Source organism: Ceratotherium simum, chromosome 39 (genome assembly GCF_057802395.1).
Source record: "Ceratotherium simum simum isolate JZ-2026a chromosome 39, ASM5780239v1, whole genome shotgun sequence".
In the NCBI taxonomy this organism is placed as follows: Eukaryota; Metazoa; Chordata; class Mammalia; order Perissodactyla; family Rhinocerotidae; genus Ceratotherium; species Ceratotherium simum.
Window position 1 is genome coordinate 5,648,921 of NC_141938.1, and position 18,172 is coordinate 5,667,092.

Here is an 18,172-nt window from a genome sequence, read left to right on the forward strand (position 1 = left end):
TATCCAAAGAACATGAAATCAACAATCCAAAGAGGCTTATGCACCCCTATGTTCATCGCAGCATTCTTCACTATAGCCAAGAAGTGGAAGCAACCCGTGTCCCTCGACTGATGATTGGATCAAGAAGATGTGGTATATATATACCATGGAATACTACTCAGCCATAAAAAAGACAAAATCGTCCCATTTGCAACAATATGGATGGACCTGGAGGGTATTAGGTTAAGCGAAATAGCCAGACAGAGAAAGACAAACACTGTATGATTTCACCCATATGTGGAAGATAAACAAACACATGGATAAGGAGAACAGATTAGTGGTTACCAGAGGGGAAGGGCGTGGGGGGAGGGCAAAAGGGGTGAAGGGGCACATGTGTATGGTGACAGATAAAACCTAGACTACTGGGGTTGAGCACGATGCAATCTATACAGAAACTGATAAGTAATAATGTACATGGGACATTTACCCAATGTGATAAACTATTATGACCTCAGTAAAATAATAAAAAATAAAATTAAAAAATAATCAAGTTTTATTGGCACACAGCCCTGCCCATTTGTTCACATATTGTCTGTGGCTGTTTTCACACTACACTAGCAGAGCTGAGTCGCAACTCGACTCTGCTGTGAGTTGCAACTGAGACTATGGCCCCATAAGCCAGAAAAATTTACTATCTGGCCTTTTAACGTAAAGGTTTGTGGACCCCTGACCTAGATCATTTTAACAGCCTGAGCTGTCCCATCCGGCTACCCTCTGCTACACCCCCAGAGGTAATGATAATTCTGAATTTGTAGCTTACCATTTCCTTATTCTGTCATGAATAGTTCTATCACACATGTATTAACGAATAATATATTGAATTTTGCTGGTTTGTGAGCCTTGTAAAGTAACCATATCCAGTAATCTCCTATAATAGACTCTTGCTCCCAACCCTAAGGTTATGAGGTTCGCCCGAGCTGCTGCTGGGGGCTGTAGCTTCATTTTCTCCGCTGTCTGATATTCCACAGTGTGACTACAGCACTATTTTAAAATTATTTCCATACACCCATGTTCATAGCAGCATTATTCACAACAGCCAAGAGGCGGAAGCCACCCAAGTGCCCATCGATGGATGAATGGATACACAAAATACGGTCCATCCAGACAATGGAATATTATTCAGCCTTAAAAAGGAAGGAAATTCTGACACATGCTACACCATGGATGAACCTCAAGGACATTATGCGCAGGGAAATAAGCCAGTCACAAAAGGACAAATACTGTGTGATTCCACTCATAGGAGGTCCCTAGAGGAGTCACATTCGCAGAGACAGGAAGTAGGACGGTGGGGGCCAGGGGCTGGGGGAGGGGGATGGAGAGTTAGTGTTTAACCAGGATGGAGTTTCAGTTTGGGAAGACGAGAAAGTTCTGGAGATTGGTGAGTAACAGTGTGAATGTACTTAACACAACTGCACACTTAAAAATGGTGAAGATGGTAAATTTTACGTCATATGTATTTTACCACAATTAAAAATTTTAAAAATTAGTTCTACAGCTGATGAACACAGGTTGCTTCCAGTGTTTTGCTGTTAGGACAGTGCTGTTTTGTCTCCTGGTGCACGAGTGTGAGTTTCTCCCAAGGACGTTCCCCGGAGTGGATCTGCTGCATTATAAATTCAGGAAAATGCTTCACGTGGAATTGTATTATACATATAACTCTGAGCTCAAAGACATGAGCTTGGGTCACTCGACCTCGCTCAATCTCACAGTCCTGAAGGAGGTGCTTTCTTATGCACATTTTTCAGATAAGTGGAAGTGAGGCTCAGAGAAGTCAAGTAACTTGCCCAAGGACACACAGCTGGTGGGGGGCTGGCCTGGGAGGCTGCTGCCTCACCTAGGATCCACCATGCTCGTCCCCCTACGGCCCAGGACCCCCTCGGCGTGGAGCACAGCTCACCATTGATGCAGCCGAGCTCGTCACTCATGTCCTTACAGTCATACTCCCGGTCGCACTGTCGGCTGCCGTGGATGCAGGTCCCGTCGGAGCACTGGAACTCGTCAGGCCGGCACGTGGCCACGGCTGGAAAAAGACAGAGCACGTGTGGGTTTTTCTCCAGGAGCTCTTTGAAAATTCATTCAAAAGCTACAGACCCAGCAAGCCCCATTCTCAGCAGAAAAGCCATGACATGGTCCCAATCCTGACAGAGGCAGGCCGAGTAAATTGTGATAAATCAGATCAAGACCATGGAGGATAATACAGCCATTCAAATGACTAAGACTGAGAACATGAAAAATGGTTATGAGACAACGCTACCCGCTGTTACAATTAAATCTCGGAGGAGGCACCTGGTGACTGGATTAGGTTAATGCTGGCCGCGGTCTAGACCTCGACCTCACACAGGTTTGTGGCAATTAAAAGAAATCTTAACTGAGTTGGAGTTGGGAAGGCCTGTAGGGGGAGCCCTCACGCCCTATCACACATCGTCAATTACACCAAGCAGGAAGAGACCGAAGCTGGCATCTTGGGCGGAAGGTAAAACCACTTCACTACTGAAGGAAGATTTCTCTCCCCACCTGGCAACAGCCCAGCCAATGAGAAGCCGTTGCCACCCTGAACTGTTACTTTCCACCAATGGACTTTCCTTTAGAACAGCCCCCCACAATCCCCCTTTTCTCTATAAAAGCAGCTCCCCTGCCTTGTTCTCTGGATTTGCCTATGGTTTCCCCCAGCGTGCACATCCTGAATTGTAATTCTTTTGGCTATTGCTGAATAAACTCGTTTTGAGACTTTTCAAATCAACAGGCTTTTGCTTTATGCTAATTTGTTAAGCTGTATGTTTACATTTTACACACTTTCCTGTGGATCACAGTGAAAAGAGAAAATAAATTTGTGGGCAGAACGATGCCCCCTTCACCATTTAAAAAAATATGCGGGCCGGCTCCGTGGCTTAGCGGTTAAGTGCACGCGCTCTGATGCTGGCGGCCCGGGTTCGGATCCCGGGAGCGCCCCGAGGCACCACTTCTCCGTCCAACGTGAGGCCGAGTCCCACGTACAGCAACTAGAAGGATGTGAACCTATGACATACAACTGTCTACTGGGGCTTTGGGGGGAAAAACTGAATAAATAAAATCTTTAAAAAAAAAAAAAAAATATGCAAATTTTTGGAGCTCTGTGTGTTCAAGTGGATACTTGCTGAGCTGTGACATGTGCAAAAAGGAGAATGATCCTCTTTGTAATCCTTTTGTATGTCTTTGCATTGAGGGAAAAACCAACTGCACACAGCTCTAGCAAAACACGAACTCTGAGTACAATGACGGGATTTTTAGTTTTCACAAGTGTGTGTCCTCAGAAGGGGAGTCAGCCTTTTTGTGCCTCAGTTTCCCCAACTGTAAAGAGTGGGGGGTAAGCCTGCTCACAAATTATGGAGATTAAATGAATTTGTGGTAAGTTTTAAATCAGATCATATGCAAAGTTAAATTGTTTTTAAAATGTGACGTTTAAAAAAGTCGAATTATATCTACACAGCAATTACAACTATCGAAACTGGGCACATGGGCAAAGATATCAAAGAAACAGGAAAACGAAAGCACGTTCTGGACTCACAGTGGTTCTACTAGCCAAGCGATAATAACCCTCATTCAAGGAGCAGGACCCCCGGCCAGATCCAGGGCCGTGTCCTTTATCTGAACCACTAACCACGTGTGGCTATTTAACGTTCAACTCATTAAAATTAAATAAAACTACAAATTCTGTTCTTCAGTCGTGCCAGCCACACTGGCTAGCAGCTACTGCATGGGGCAGCGCAGACTTGAGACAGCTGCAACATCACAGAAAGTTCTGGGGTGGCGCTGGACTTGATGAGGTGGCAAAGGCCAACGCTGTTGCCCCATTCGGCAGGGGAAAAGACCACAGCACAGTGGGGTTGAGTCCTGGCCGAGGGTCACAGCTCGGATGTCACCAGCCAGGCCTGGAGCCCAGGATCCTTTCTGGACCCAAATAATACTGCAATTTGCAGCTCGCTCCTCTGGGCACCAGAGACATGAATTACACAGCGTGTGGCTGCAAAGCGTGTAACCGCCTAGAGGCGCTGCCGGTGCCACAGCTGGGGGCGCGGGGGGACGGGCGGGGGCCCGCGGCGCCCCTACCGCAGCTCTCCTCGTCGGACTTGTCCCTGCAGTCGGGGCCGCCGTCGCAGCGCCAGCTGGAGTGGATGCACTCGCCGCTGCGGCAGTGGAACTCCAGCGCGGAGCAGGGGCCCGCGTCCCCCCGGGGCGCCGACGTGTCGCGGCCCCCGCAGCGCTCCGGCCACTCGTCCGAGCCGTCGTCGCACTCGGGGTCACCGTCGCAGGCCCACAGCTCGGGGATGCAGGCGGAGCTGTTGCACTGGAAGCTGGCGGGGCCGCAGGTGGGCGCGGGGCAGGACGCCTCGTCGGAGCCGTCCAGGCAGTCCCGGTCCGAGTCACAGACGAACTCCCGGGCGATGCACTTCCCGTCGTGGCAGCGGAACTCGTCCTCGGAGCACGTCTTGGGGGCTGTGGGGACGGGTGGGACAAGACAGCCCGGTCACCGGGGACCCCCCGCCTCCCAACACCAGCCCATTCCACAGATGGGGACACTGAGGCACGGAGAGGCTGGACCCCGGTTAGCAGACCCCGAAGAGGTGGTGAGGGTAGCGAGTGGGTCCCAGACTGGGAGCCACTGCCCACGTGGGACTCCCTGCCCTGCTCGTGGGCCCCCTTTGTGCCTCAGTTTCCTCATCTGTATGTGCCTCACGGTGTTGTGAGGACTGATGAGTTAACAGGTGCCAAGCTCTCAAGTTGGGCCAGGCACACAGGAATTGCTATGTAAGGGTTTGCTTATTATTATGAAAAGAACCCCCCAAAAGTGGTAATTATGAGAGGTGATGGAGGCGTTAACTAACCTCATTGTCGTAGTCATTTCGCAATATATACGTGTATTAAGTCATCACGTCCCACACTAAATTTACACAATGTTATATGTCAATTGTATTTCATTAAAGATGGAAGAAAAAAAAAACGAGTGGCTGGAAAAGAACACCAATCTATTTTATTTTATAATAAAGGAGATGTTTCATCAGATGACCACTCATCAAGGTTAGACGTGCATTTCTAAGGCAAATATAAGCAAATACGCTTGGTTTTTTTTAAGAATCTCTTATAGGTTTTTGTATTTTGTGAAGAGTTGATGTGATCTTAGTTATTTAAATTTTTCCCAGATTTTTTTTTTGAGAGCCTTACCATTAAACAAAAAATCTACACAATTGAAAAAAAATAAATAAATAAAATCAAAGAGCCAAGACAGACATCCAGCCTCCAAGTGCCTCTACCTCCAGGGCTCTCAGCCTTGTTTCTTTGGGAAACAAGGGGAAGCTTTTCTCTTCTCAGTGGTCAGTTGGGTGATTGCGTCTCGGCCAGCAAGCACCCACTGTGTGGTCAGCCTCCCGGGGTGGCTGGTGGCAGGGGTCACCATGGCTCACCGGAGTGTGTGCCATGTGGCAGGGGGCACTTTGCAAAGAAAGCCTCACCAAGTGTGTTGACGACCCTAAGAGAGGGCACCATCACTAGCCCCTATGATGCCCCCTAGTCAAGGCGGGGTTCAAGGGGTGTGAGGGGGCTTGGTGCAAGCCCCCAAGAGATGGAGGCAGGTGAAGGGCAGCCAACACTCAGGCGGGGCAGGACCGCTTGGGGACAAACTCTGACTGCAGCCCGGAACCTGGTCGGGCCCCGTGGACACGGCCAGGGCACGCGGGCTGCCAGGTGAGGGCCCATACTTACGACAGCCTTGCTCGTCCGAGCCGTTCTCGCAGTCCGTCTGGCCGTCACATCTCCAGAAATGAGGAATGCAGCGGTTGACACGGCCCCCACAGCTGAAGTCTCCCGCCATGCAGGTGACAGACACTGTGGGGAGACGGGAGCCAGCCTTAACCCAAAGGGAAGACCGATCTGCCTTGCCAGTCCTCACTTTGCAGAGAAAAAACCCCAAGTTTTCGGAAAGAGGGTGTCAGTCCCAATCCCACTTTTCTGGGTCAAAATGAAGGGCGTTTAATGGAGCTTGTTAAAAATCAGACGTTAGGTGATGCAAAGGGTTTGGAACGAGATAGACGTGGTGGTTGCACAGCATTGCGAATGTATTAACAATACTGAACTGGTCACTTTAAAATGGTCAATTTTAGGGGCTGGCCTGGTGGCGCAAGCGGTTAAGTGCGCAAGCTCTGCTGCGGCAGCCCAGGGTTCGCAGGTTCGGATCCCAGGCACGCACCCACGCACCGCTTGGCAAGCCATACTGTGGTGGCACCCCATACAGGGTGGAGGAAGATGGGCATGGATGTTAGCCCAGGGCCAGTCTTCCTCAGCAAAAAAAGAAGAGGATTGGCAGATGTTAGCACAAGGCTGATCTCCTCACAAAAAGAAAAAAAAAAAAAGGTAAATTTTAGGGGACTGGCCTGGGGGCGTAGTGGTTACGTGCGTGTGCTCCACTTTGGTGGCCCAGGATTCACAGGTTTGGATCCTGGACGTGCACTGACGCACCACTTGTCAAGCCATGCTGTGGCAGCATCCCAAATAAAGTAGAGGAAGATGAGCACGGATGTTAGTAGAGTAAGATGAGTACAGATGTAAGCCCAGGGCCGGTCTTCCTCAGCAAAAAGAGGAGGATTGGCATGGATGTTAGCTCAGGGCTAATCTTCCTCACACACAAAAATAATAATAATAATAATAATAAATAAAATTAAATTAAAAAAAAAATAAAACAAAATGGAAAATTTTATATTATGTGGATTTCACCTCAATTAAAAAAAAAAAAAAAGAGCACCAGCCCTGATGGCCTACGGGGTTAAAGTTCGTTGCGCCCCGCATCAGCCGACTGGGTTCAATTTCTGGTCGCGGAACCACACCACTGGTCTGTCAGTAGCCATGCTGTGGCGGCGGCTCACATAGAAGGACTAGAAGGACTTAAATCTAGAATATACAACTATGCACTGGGGCTTTGGGGATGAAAAAAAAAAAAAGAGAGGAAGATTGGCAACAGATGTTGGCTCAGGGTGAATTTTTCCCAGCAAACAAAAAAAAAGAGCCATTAAAGGAAAGTTTCAGTAATATCTTCTCTCCCCATCTCCCAATTCATGGCTGAACACATCAATCCGATGGTTGATTTCCACCTTGTCTGGCACCTACTATCATCAAAAAAGGGGACGCATGTCACGTCCAAAGGGCACTCACTGCATGTCTCCGGGGACTCATCAGAGCCATCCTGGCACTCAGCGCTCCCGTCGCAAACCCACTTGTAGGAGATGCATTTCCCGTCTCGGCACTGGAACTCCTTTCTCCCACATTTGTCTTCCACTGAGAGAGAAGGAAAGAGGAAGGAAGGGCTAGAATCAGAAATGGATCATATCATCTGTGTCTATTTCCTGCCAACTGAAGAACGCACCAGAAATAGAATCCTATCGTAACCGTTCGGTTCCCAGGAAATGAAACACACACAATAAATTAAATTTCATGAAACAAAAGCACAGCGGAGGATGCAAAGAATGTATCCAAGAGAGAGACTTGTCAACAATGTGTAAGAGTGGGTTATGGGAACAAAATACTAGAACTTCCGTGCACATGAATAACGAAAATTATTTAGCATATTACAAGCCTGTATTGGAAATGGTAATGAGGAAAACTGACACTGTAAAACCATTATGCTGAAAGGAAACTTGAGGAGCTTCCTCCACCAGATAGAGAGGAAATACAAAGAGATAAAAATTATGAGAAATTATTAATATGGAGGCCAGAGAGCAGAAACCCAGCAGCAAAGATAATCATATACCTGAAGGTCAAATCAAAAGAAATGGACAGAAATAGCAGCAAAAGATGTAATAAGAAAAACTTTTTCTAGGAAAACAAAGACTTGGATTTTTAGATAAAATTGAAGACAAAGTAGGCGTTCGAGAAATTTCCCAAAACACATGATTTTTGTGCGTTGGAAAAGAGATCAAAATAATATTCACTGCACTTAGCTTTAGATAACATGCTTTGGTTTAGAATGCATCGTTATGTGTAAACTGGAATCGAAGCAAACTTTTATCAGTTGGTGACATGTGGTAATAAAAATCTTTTCATCTCTGCGGGTGTGGGATTAGGAGTTTGGAAACCAACTGGTTAAAATTATGATCAAAGACTTTAGGGCAAAATGCAGCGTGAAATATTGGATTGGATCCTGGAAAAAGAAAGAACCATTAGAAGAAAGATTGATGAAATCCAAATAAAGTCCAGAGTTCATAGTAATATGTCAATGCTAATCTCTTAGTTCTAACAAATGTACCATGGTACGTAAGATATTAACGTTGCAGGAAACTGGACGAGAGTAGACAAGAATTCGCTGTAATAGCTTTGCAACTTTTCTGTAAATCTAATATCATTCCCAAATAAAAATGTTATTTTTTTTAAAGTCCTTGAGGTGAAAGATTACATACATTAGAAGACTTCAGTTCTTTAAAAGGAACAATGAAGGGGAATAAAGATTTGTGGAATCTCTGGCAGTGGGGGGCAGATTTTAGGGCTTGAAGCCATGTGAAAGCAAGACCTTAAAATGATGAAGGAAGAGGGGCCGGCTCTGTGGCGTGGTGGTTAAGTCTGGCCCGCTCTGCTTCGGTGCCCTGGGTTCATGGGTTCAAACCCCGGGTGCAGACCTACACCACTCATCAAGCCATGCTGTGGCAGCGTCCCACATACAAAATAGAGGAAGATTGGCCCAGATGTTAGCTCAGGGCCAATCTTCCTCACCAGAAAAAAAAAAAAAAAAAAAAAGAATGAAGAGTTATGAGTCTCCAGCTCACCCCATTCTTGGCCCAAATGGAAGAACTGTGGTCGCTATCTAAGTTAACGCCAAGACATATGACGGCAGAGAGGTGAAGGTGGCCCGCAGCCGGAAGGGAGCAGAAAGGACATGGCTAGAAACTTTCATTCCAAGAGCATGAATGTATGGCCGGCACTCTCTCCGCCCATCCCTTTTCCTTTCATCCACATACATCTGCAGACTTCTGTTTTCTCTGTAAATCGAAAGCTTCCCTACGAGCAAGAAAAAGAAAGTACCCTTGAGGTCGCCAGATTTCCCCAGCCGTCCCCCACCCCAAAGCTGTGTGAATTGCAACACTGTGGAAGTAGCCTTCTTCTGCCCCTTTTGCAATGAACCCCACGTGTGACACACATCCTGCCCCTGTGCTGGATCCCGTAAACGTTTCACAACCTCAGACCCCAAATCCTTGCAGTTCCTTCTGCCTGCAACATGCCCTCCCGACTCCCACCCCTTTGATGGTGACCTTCCAAAAAACTGGGTTTGGCACCCCCATGAGCTCCTAAAACACTCATTTCTCACTCCTATCACACTACATTGAAATCTGCTGTTTACCTGTGTATCTCCCAGCCTAGACTCAAACTCTTGTGGGTAAGGAACGTCTTTTTCATCCTTTCAGCATGACACAGCCACAGCCCAATGCCTGACACAGTCACAATAATTTTGTTCACTAGGTAGGTGAAAATCAGGGCGGGTCCATCACCTAGCTGGGCAAAGGTTCCCGAATAGGGCAGCTCTTCCCTGACCTACCTTTTAGCAGGGTAACAGGGCAGAAGCTGTCAAAATTTAAAGTGCAAAGTCCCTGGGACTCAGAAAAAATACTAACACATGTGTTCAACGATGTTAAGTTCAAGGCGGCCCAAAGTCTTCCTTATAATAGAGAAAGGGAGGGAACCACTGGTGGTAATTTAAAATATGACTGCAAATTCTGTGACACTCCCTTGAAAAGATGAGCCTAGTTCACCACCCCTGGAATGTTCTCTGGACTTAGTGACTTGCTTGTAATCAATAGAAAAAGGCAGACGTGATGAGGTGTGGCTTCTGAGCCTAGATCATGAAGGCACTGCAGCCTCCTCAGTGATGTCTTGGATTGTACCCTCTCTTGGGTCACTTGCTCTGGGGGAAGCATGTCACGAGGTACTCTGAAGCAGCCTGAGGAAGAGCTCCATGAGGTGGGGACCTGAGGCCTTCTGCCAAAAGCCATCGAGTGCGCCATCTTGGAATGGCGTCTTCGGCCTCCGTCAAGCCTTCAGATGACTGCAGCCCCTGCAAATATTTTTTTTCCTGCAGTCACCCGGATTACAGCTCCATGAGAGACCCTGTGCCAGAACCATCTAGCTAGGCTGCTTCTAAATTCCTGACTCACAGAGACTGTGAGATAATAAATGTGTGTTGTTTTCAGCCACTAAGTTTTGGGGTAATTTGATATGCAGCAATAGATAATTAATACACAACCTGACTTTAAAAGTGTGTATCTATATCTAAATGTAGATATATAGCTATATACGCAAAATCTATTTTTTTTATAAATTGTTTTTTTTTAATAACTTTTTATTTATTTTTCCCTCAAAGCCCCAGTAGATAGTTGTATGTCATAGCTGCACATCCTTCCAGTTGCTGTATGTGGGACGCGGCCTCAGCATGGCCGGAGAAGCAGTGCGTGGGTGTGCACCCGGGATCCGAACCCGGGCCGCCAGCAGCGGAGCGCGAGCACTCAACTGCCAAGCCACGGGGCCGGCCCGAAAAATCTATCTATGATAATAATGTGGATTCTCTACAGCCATTGAAAAAGATGAAGTCAACATCCTAAGTTGTGATGTGGAAAGCTACCCACAATATTTTGGACCATAAGACTAGGACCATACAACCTAGATGTGTAGGAGGCTGTACCATCTAGGTTTGTGTAAGCACACTCTAAGTTCACACAACGACGAAATCACCCGACAACATATTTATCAAAACGTGTCCCCGTCGTTAGGCGACACGTGACTGTAATAGTCTGCAGTGTGATCCTATTTCTCTAAGAAACACAATCTTATCTGTGTTTCTGCATAGGAAACAGTGGGAAGGGGGCTTCTTTAATTCACTTCAGGATTACTCGGTTTTCCTCTCAGAATGCTTTGTTCTTGAAATTTTTAAGTAAAGAAAAAATAATTAAGGGAAAGAACTAAAATAACAGTCAGTGCATATCTATGGCTGTAGCCCTAATTACTCCCATTCTATAACCTCCCAAGTGGCTTTTGTTGCCTTCGGTCATTCCAACGGGGTTGACAAGGCCAGAGACCTCTGGACGCCCTTGAACATTTCACCCAGCCTCGAACCCAATCTCCAACCTGGGCTGAGGGCTCTGCGGGTCAGGGCCTCTGGGGCCCAGTTTGAAACCACCGTCGGGGAGAATGGGACACCATTTGCTGTACTTGATTACTTCCTCTGGCTTGCTTTGGTAAACTGTCCTACTATCTAGATGAGCGTATTACATTAACCCAAGACGGAGGATGCCAGGAAAACGTAAGATGGTTTATGATTTTCCACGACCCGATTCCAGGTGTCAAGGAATGTTCTGCATTTTTAGGGTTTTTGGAAGACCTGGGAAAAAGATCATCTTTCACCGCCCTGGAGTCTATGGGGCACGAGGAAACTAACATTTGGGTTGCTTTTCCTCGTAAAAGTTTTTAATAACTATTTCTTTATTTGCTATTTATTTACTTACGTATGTATGTATGTATGTATTTGAGTTCTTAACTATGCAGGGACAGAGGGAGAAATCTGATGTGATATGTCTGGTAAACGGATCCACGGAAGAAAAATGTGCTCCTTCATCCATTTCTGCTTTGAGGATTCACCCAGCACTTTCGTGTAGATTCCCTGAGAGGCAGTGTAGCGAGGTGGTTAGACAGACAGACTTGGGTATAAATGACTTTCCAGGCCGTTTCACTAGAACGACTTGGGTAACTGACTTAATCCTTCTGGGCCTCAGTTTCCTCATCTGGAAAATGGGGGAGAAGAGCAGTACCTAGTCCCAGGAGAGTGTTGTTGAGGCTTAAAGAACAGAACAAAAAAGGAGCAGGTGATGTGTTCATTCCATGGAACATGACTCTGCAATAAAAAGGGGCAAATGGCCGATAAACACACTGACACAGATGAATCGCTGGAACATTATGTGTGTGCTTCTGGCTTCTTTTGCTCAAGAGTACGGACTATGATTACATTTACGTGAAGTTCTTGTTCAGCAAAACAATCTATAATGATCGAAATCAGATTATCGGTTGCCTCTGGTGTGTGAGGGTTTGAGTGAACTAGAAAAGCGCACAAGGGAACTTTCTGGAAGGCTAGAAATATTCTATATCCTAATGGGAGGTGGTTACATCGACAGAGACATTTACCGAAACTCACCGAACTGTTGTTCACTTAATAGCTGTCCATTTTCTAGCATGTCAGTTACACCTCAATTTCAAAGGAAAAGGAATTCTAGGGCTTCAAAGTTCAAGTCCAACGCTCCTGCCAGAGGTTAAGAAACCAGCTGGGTGAGATTAGGAGAGATATAAGGCAGGCCAGGAAGAGGATAGAGCTGATAAAGATGGAGAAACACAAGGGGGGTTTGGGAGAATCAACAGAACTTGGTAACTGAATTACTAGGAGGCTGTGCTCCAGGTCGCCACAGTGGAGCCCAGGTGACAAGGAGAGAGAGAGGGAGAGAGAAGCGAATGGACTCTGCGGGGGTCATACATACTGATAACAGCATTGCTCAACCACTGATCCCAACTGATGTCTCCCCCAGGGGGGCCTCTTCGATACACCCCACACCCCACACCCCACTGACTCACAGCTGAATCATAACTGTGCCAGGATAGGGAAATGACTCACTTCGCTTCGCCGCTGGCACACGAGGTGGGCAAAAAGCAACTGGAATTTGAGGACTCTTAGAAAACATTCAAAAGGAAGTTCAGGCAAGGGGCATTCCCAGTGAGGATCTTGGAGGAGGAGCTTCTGTCGTCCCTATCACTTCCCTGCCTTGCTGCCGCCAGGCGATCGCAAATCCACTGCTCTCGTCTCCCAGCCTTTGCACAAGGACCCGTCTTAAAAACAAAATATGCCCCTGGAGATATTAATAATATCTTAAAGCCCTTTAAAGAGGGGTAATGATAAAGAACAATAATGCCTTTCCTGGACCGCAAGCCTTCCCCTGGTGACAGTGCTCCAAGTATTTGCCAGCCACAGGTGGCTGAAGCCCTCACCAACAGGTGAGGAAAGAGGAAGGAAGGAAGACTTCACCACTACCTATTTTTATCAGAACGGGTCATCCAACAGCTGGCCAACAGCTGCAGACAACATTTGCCTGAAAAGTGGATGGATTTGACTGTTCCAGGCGCAGCCAGACAGCAATGAGCTGGGAAATAAGTTCCATGCGTTGCTGGCGGGGACGGGGATCAGGAACAGGGAGCACCGAGTGACAACACATCAGACGAGTGTGCCCACAGCAGGCAACACCGTCCTGAGCAAGCGGACAGAACTAGCCCTGTTTCAACACCACAGCCCCAGGAAACTGGACATCGTTATTTCCTCCCCATTGCAGAAGCAAGGTTTGGCTTTGCCATGTCAGTTTCATTTGAATTTCAGCAAAAGCAAACTGGAACAGGGCTCCCATATCTCCTCATCCTGAGGATGCCTAAAATTACCTAAGCAGTGCATGCCCCCCCGCAAAAAAAACCCTCTAAACTGTAGCCCTTAGATCTCTCTTGTCACGGGTGACAGATCACGAACAAGGTTATCGAAACAGAAAAGGAGAATACACATTTCTGCTTTTTCGTCAGCACACAAATGAGGTGGTAAATGCTGTCGATGTTTTCTTTCCCATGCTACTGAAGATACTCGCTGTACAGGGAAATCGAATGGTAGGTGGAATGTTTCCTTGCAAAAAGAAACGGCTGGCGTTACCAGACTCAGCTGAAAATGATGAGAAATCAATTTACCAGCACTTTTTTCCAAACTAGGTGACGTCAAGGTATTTTCCCCAGGAGTGGTCTCAATGGTAGATTTTGCTGCCAGCTCCTTTGGGGAGGGGTAGCCTGTTTCTGTCACTGTTCACGGCTGTTACTTCCACAGTGTCTTAGCAACAAACGGTCACTTGCTTGACAGCCAGGCAAAGTGGGGATGCTATTAATGTACTTAATGCGTAATGTGAAGAACAACAAAGGCATCTAGAATTAGATCTTATCAGGGGAGGAACCCCACAGATCTGAGCAGAACTAACTAGAATAAGGCATGTAATGCTCCTTGAAGATTTGCAGTCTCAAAAAAGGTCTCCCTGTCTTTGGCCAATGTTGTCCTGGAACAAAGTACACTCTGTAATGACCAGTGAATCCCCTGGGGCATGTTGCCAAAGCAGACACAGCTCTTAGCAGCAGGCTCTCCTTTCTCTGAGTTTGGGTGTGCCCTTGGCACACTCGATACCCCACGCACAACATTAACTGCTTTTGATCTGGCTAAGTGAAGGCACACAGTTCAGCGCCCAGCTACTTCTATTGCCAAAGGAAACGGACATGAAATCCTTTTCCCGCAAATGCTTTGAAGACAGCTAAGGAGCAAGCCGGAGCAGCCAGGGCTGCGACAAATACACAACAGGGTTTTCACCCCAGTGGAGAGACGTAGCTGCCAGCTCTCCGGGGTCTGGGGAGCACATCAAAACTGAAAGCCTCCTTGAGAACCGAAGATCCATCAGATCCTCAGCCACCCAGTGAGAGAGGAAACTAAAGTAAGCCACTCATCTTGCTCAAGACTTCGCTGCCATTATTTTCTCTTAGGGAAGGAGTCCCACAGTGTGAAATACAGGTTAACCCAGTGTCTCTTGAGCAAGCCTCTCTCCTCCGGCTTCACACACCTGGGTGGCAGAATTCTTAGAATAATCTGCTCTGTGGGGCTGCCACCTCCCTTCCTCCCCTCCCAGCGGAAGCGGATGTGTCACAGGGTCGGATTCCGAATTCAAAGCCACCTCCCTGCCAATGAAAAAGGCTTCCTGCCATTCTGTTGAGCAGCCAATGCCCGGCTGGGCTGGCTCTGAGCAGGAAAAGGACCATTTATCTATTTTCCAGGGCGACGTCAAATGCCTCTGGCAGCTCACTTGCAGCCACCGGATTACTCAGGATCGCGCACCAACTCGCCTCTTGCCCGAACCTCAATCTGAATCTCCCTAAAATGAAAAGTCCTCAGGACCCGCTGGGAGCCTCTGAACAAACAACGCAACCCTGAGGGGTCTGTCCGGTGTCGCTGTCGCCCCCCAGCTGAAGGTCTCCGCCAAGTGCCCTTCGCGTCCGACCGAGGAGGGGCGAGTGTTTCCGAAGCAACATTCCGCCTCGGAAGGAACCGGGGCCCTGAGGGTGGCCTGGGGACACCTCCGTGAACTTGACCCGGGCGGGCAGGGCGAGGGCGGCCCCGAGGACTAAATGGCGACGAAGGCCTTGTGACAGATCCGGGAGGAAACCGGGGGCACCCGGGCGCCCGACGGGCGCCTCATCCACGCTCGCGGAGGCGACACCAGGGGCCCGGGACGTGTCGCCCTGTTGTGGCAGGAGCCCGGGACGGACGCGAGGCATCGCCGTCGTCGCCTCACCGAGAACGAGGTGTGGAGCGAGCCCTGCGCCAGCCCCGCCCCACTCGTGCGCAAGCCCCGCCCACGCCGCGCGCGCCTCCGCAGTCGCCGCCTCCCATTGGCCAAGGGGAGTGGCTCGAGGCTCGCCTGTTCGAACCGCGCCCAATAGGAGCCAGGGGGCGGGGCCGCGGGCTGGGGGCGGGGCTGGAGGCGGGGCTGGGGCGGGGGCTTTGGGCAGAAGGGCGCATGAGGGGCGAGGGCAGGATGCGCGGCGACCGGCTCCGGGAGCCGGCGGCGCCCTTGAGCGGCACAAAGCCCGCTTGGCCGCAGCGGTGACCCCTGCCCGTGGACGCGCGCGGGGGAGCGCCCGCAGGGACCTCCAGGCTGAGCAGCCGGGCTTCGGGTCACCGTCGCCCCTAGAATGGCTCTAGACGGGGGTCCCTCCTTCCCCAGAGCTGGAGATGCCGGTACCCCGCTCTGAGGAAGACAAGGGAGAAACCCGGGGGGGGAAGCCACACCCCGATTCCCCTGACTGCTCCGAACCCCCGCGCCCCCCTCCGCGCTCCCCCACGCGGCTTCGCCGTTGGCGAAGGACTTCGTGCCATTTTCCCACAAGCCTCCCAAAGATGGACTTATTTTTCGCTCTACCCCCCAAAAAAATTACCAAGGGGCTCCCCGAGTTCGCGAGGCTCATCCGCACCCCGCGCGGGCGCCTGGAGCCAGCCTTACCTGCAGCCCCCGCCGCGGCGAGCAGCAGGGCGATGGCCCAGCGCAGCCCCCAGCCCGCGAGTCTCATGGTCCCGGCCTCCGCCAGCAGCGCCCCGGCACCGGCCCCTGTCAGCTGTGTCGGCCCTGGAAACCCGGGCTTCGCGCGGCCCGGCAGCGACTGCACGCGGGGCCCCAGTCATTTGCGGCATTTCAATATGAGGTTTCTCGCGGGGGAGGAGTTTGCAGTGGGGTGATTTTCAAATATCTTCGCCTCACTGCCGGAGGAGGAGTTTGGAGAGGAGGAGTTTCGAACGGCTGATGTTACATGGGCTTCTTAACCCCTGAAACCCTGACTCGCATTCCAGCCCTTTCCAAAGCCTCTCCAGGGCAGGCCGCTTGATTTGTCATTGGTTTGGTAGCCCGGAAGAGCTGAGCCCCCCCCAAATTGGAGATGAGCCTCCTGAAAGATGTCCCTTTCATTTGTCTTAACTTTTAATTGCCACATTTCCCTTTGGTACCCAAAGATTGTTGATAACCATCTGTCCTTCCAAATGGCCTAAGTGGTTAACGACATCTCCCCTCTGCCTCGAAAGGAAAAAGTACAAATCTTGGAAAATGTCTCCCTCTCCTTTCTCTACCAGCTTTTTCCTTTCTAGGAATTGCAGATAGATTTTAACTGAGTTTAGTTGTACATAGTTTTTAGGTGGTTCTTCCAAATCGCCATATAAACTAATCAACGAGGCATTTAAGAAAAATCTTCAAAAGTACAGCCAAAAACTGATTTTGTTTCTTGGGATCCAGGCTTGACATATGAGCCAAAATATTTTTAAAGTTAAGTGACCTGATACCTGGAGTCTGGATGTAAATATTGATGTATTCTTTTAGGAGAAGGAGTTGCATAAACAGAAGGGCAGCTTCCTCTCCCCAAAGTAAAATTCAAAGAAAACGAGGGCTTTCAGAGTTGAACTTGACTGCCTGAGCCACGGAGGGCTGATGGAGAGCAGCTTTCAAGAATCAGAGAGTCTGTTTTTTTTTTTTTTTTGCTGAGGAAGATTGGCCCTGAGCTAACATCTGTGCCCATCTTCCTCTATTTTATATGGGATGCCGCAACAGCATGGCTTGATGAGCACTGTGTAGGTCTGTTCCCGGGAAAAACCTGTGAACCCCGGGCCGCCACAGCAGAGCGCACAAACTTAACCACTACACCACCAAGCCAGCCCCTAGAGAGTCTGTTTTGGGATTCATGAGGTTGCTTGCCAGAGGCCCCTTGCCAAAAGAGCACATGTGGGGATCTTGTCTGAACCCCACAAAAAGTCTGGCAGACTTGGAGGGTTCCCCCAGGAATTTCTCTGGGGTCTTACAAACCGAGCTTGGCTGGATGTACTAACCTCTCAGCAGGCTGCTGGGGAAACCTATGAGAGAAGGCAGAGAGGGGGCAATTGAACCCTCAGAAAGAAAACCGGTGGTCAATCCAGAAATTTACAAGCAGAGAGTTGGGCAGTGCAGAGCCCCAGCTGGGAAATCGGACAGACCTAGGGCGAGTCAATCAGCCTTCAGAGAAGATAAGCCTGCTTCCCTTACTTGGCAGGTTCAGTGTCAGGGTCAGAGGACATCGTTAGCAACCACCTGGAGAAATTTACAAGGATGGGCAAGTTCTCCGAGTTGTTACGACATTTACAAATGTGTCACCATCGCATTCCATTCCTTATACCGAACGCCACATTTTTTTTCTTTTTATGTCTGTAAGAGCACTGGGTTTGATTGCCCTTCAGAAAAATTACAAGACCTGGCAAGCTCGGTTTCTGTTGTGAGCTCAACTTTCTGTATCTGGTGGTGGGAGGCCTTTTCTCCCCAACGGGCCTCGAAAGGGTTAACGGGAAGAGGTTTTCTTCCAGGAAGGAACTTAGTTTAGCATGTTTCCAGAGCTAGTTCCACACTGATGTAAGGGCAGACCTGGAAAAGGGCCACAAAAGGCCTGGAAAGAACATTCCTCGGGTGCCAAGTCCTGAGCCCAAGCAAGGTCTCCAGGACACCTCTCC

The 18,172-nt window shown here is 49.0% G+C and overlaps 1 protein-coding gene across 1 annotated transcript in view; it reads right to left on the reverse strand.

Annotated features, from left to right (window-relative positions):
• Nucleotides 1–16,331, reverse strand: part of LDLR (low density lipoprotein receptor) — a 31,195-nt gene extending 14,864 nt beyond the window's left edge. Inside the window, exons 1-5 of the mRNA XM_004442680.3 lie at nt 16,155–16,331; nt 7,219–7,341; nt 5,776–5,898; nt 4,126–4,512; nt 1,937–2,059 (exon numbers count right to left, since the gene is read on the reverse strand). Of these exons, the coding sequence (XP_004442737.1) occupies nt 1,937–2,059; nt 4,126–4,512; nt 5,776–5,898; nt 7,219–7,341; nt 16,155–16,221 (823 nt within the window). The 5' untranslated portion in view covers nt 16,222–16,331. The remainder of the gene's footprint in view (nt 1–1,936; nt 2,060–4,125; nt 4,513–5,775; nt 5,899–7,218; nt 7,342–16,154) is intronic.
• Nucleotides 16,332–18,172: the final 1,841 nt, after the last annotated feature.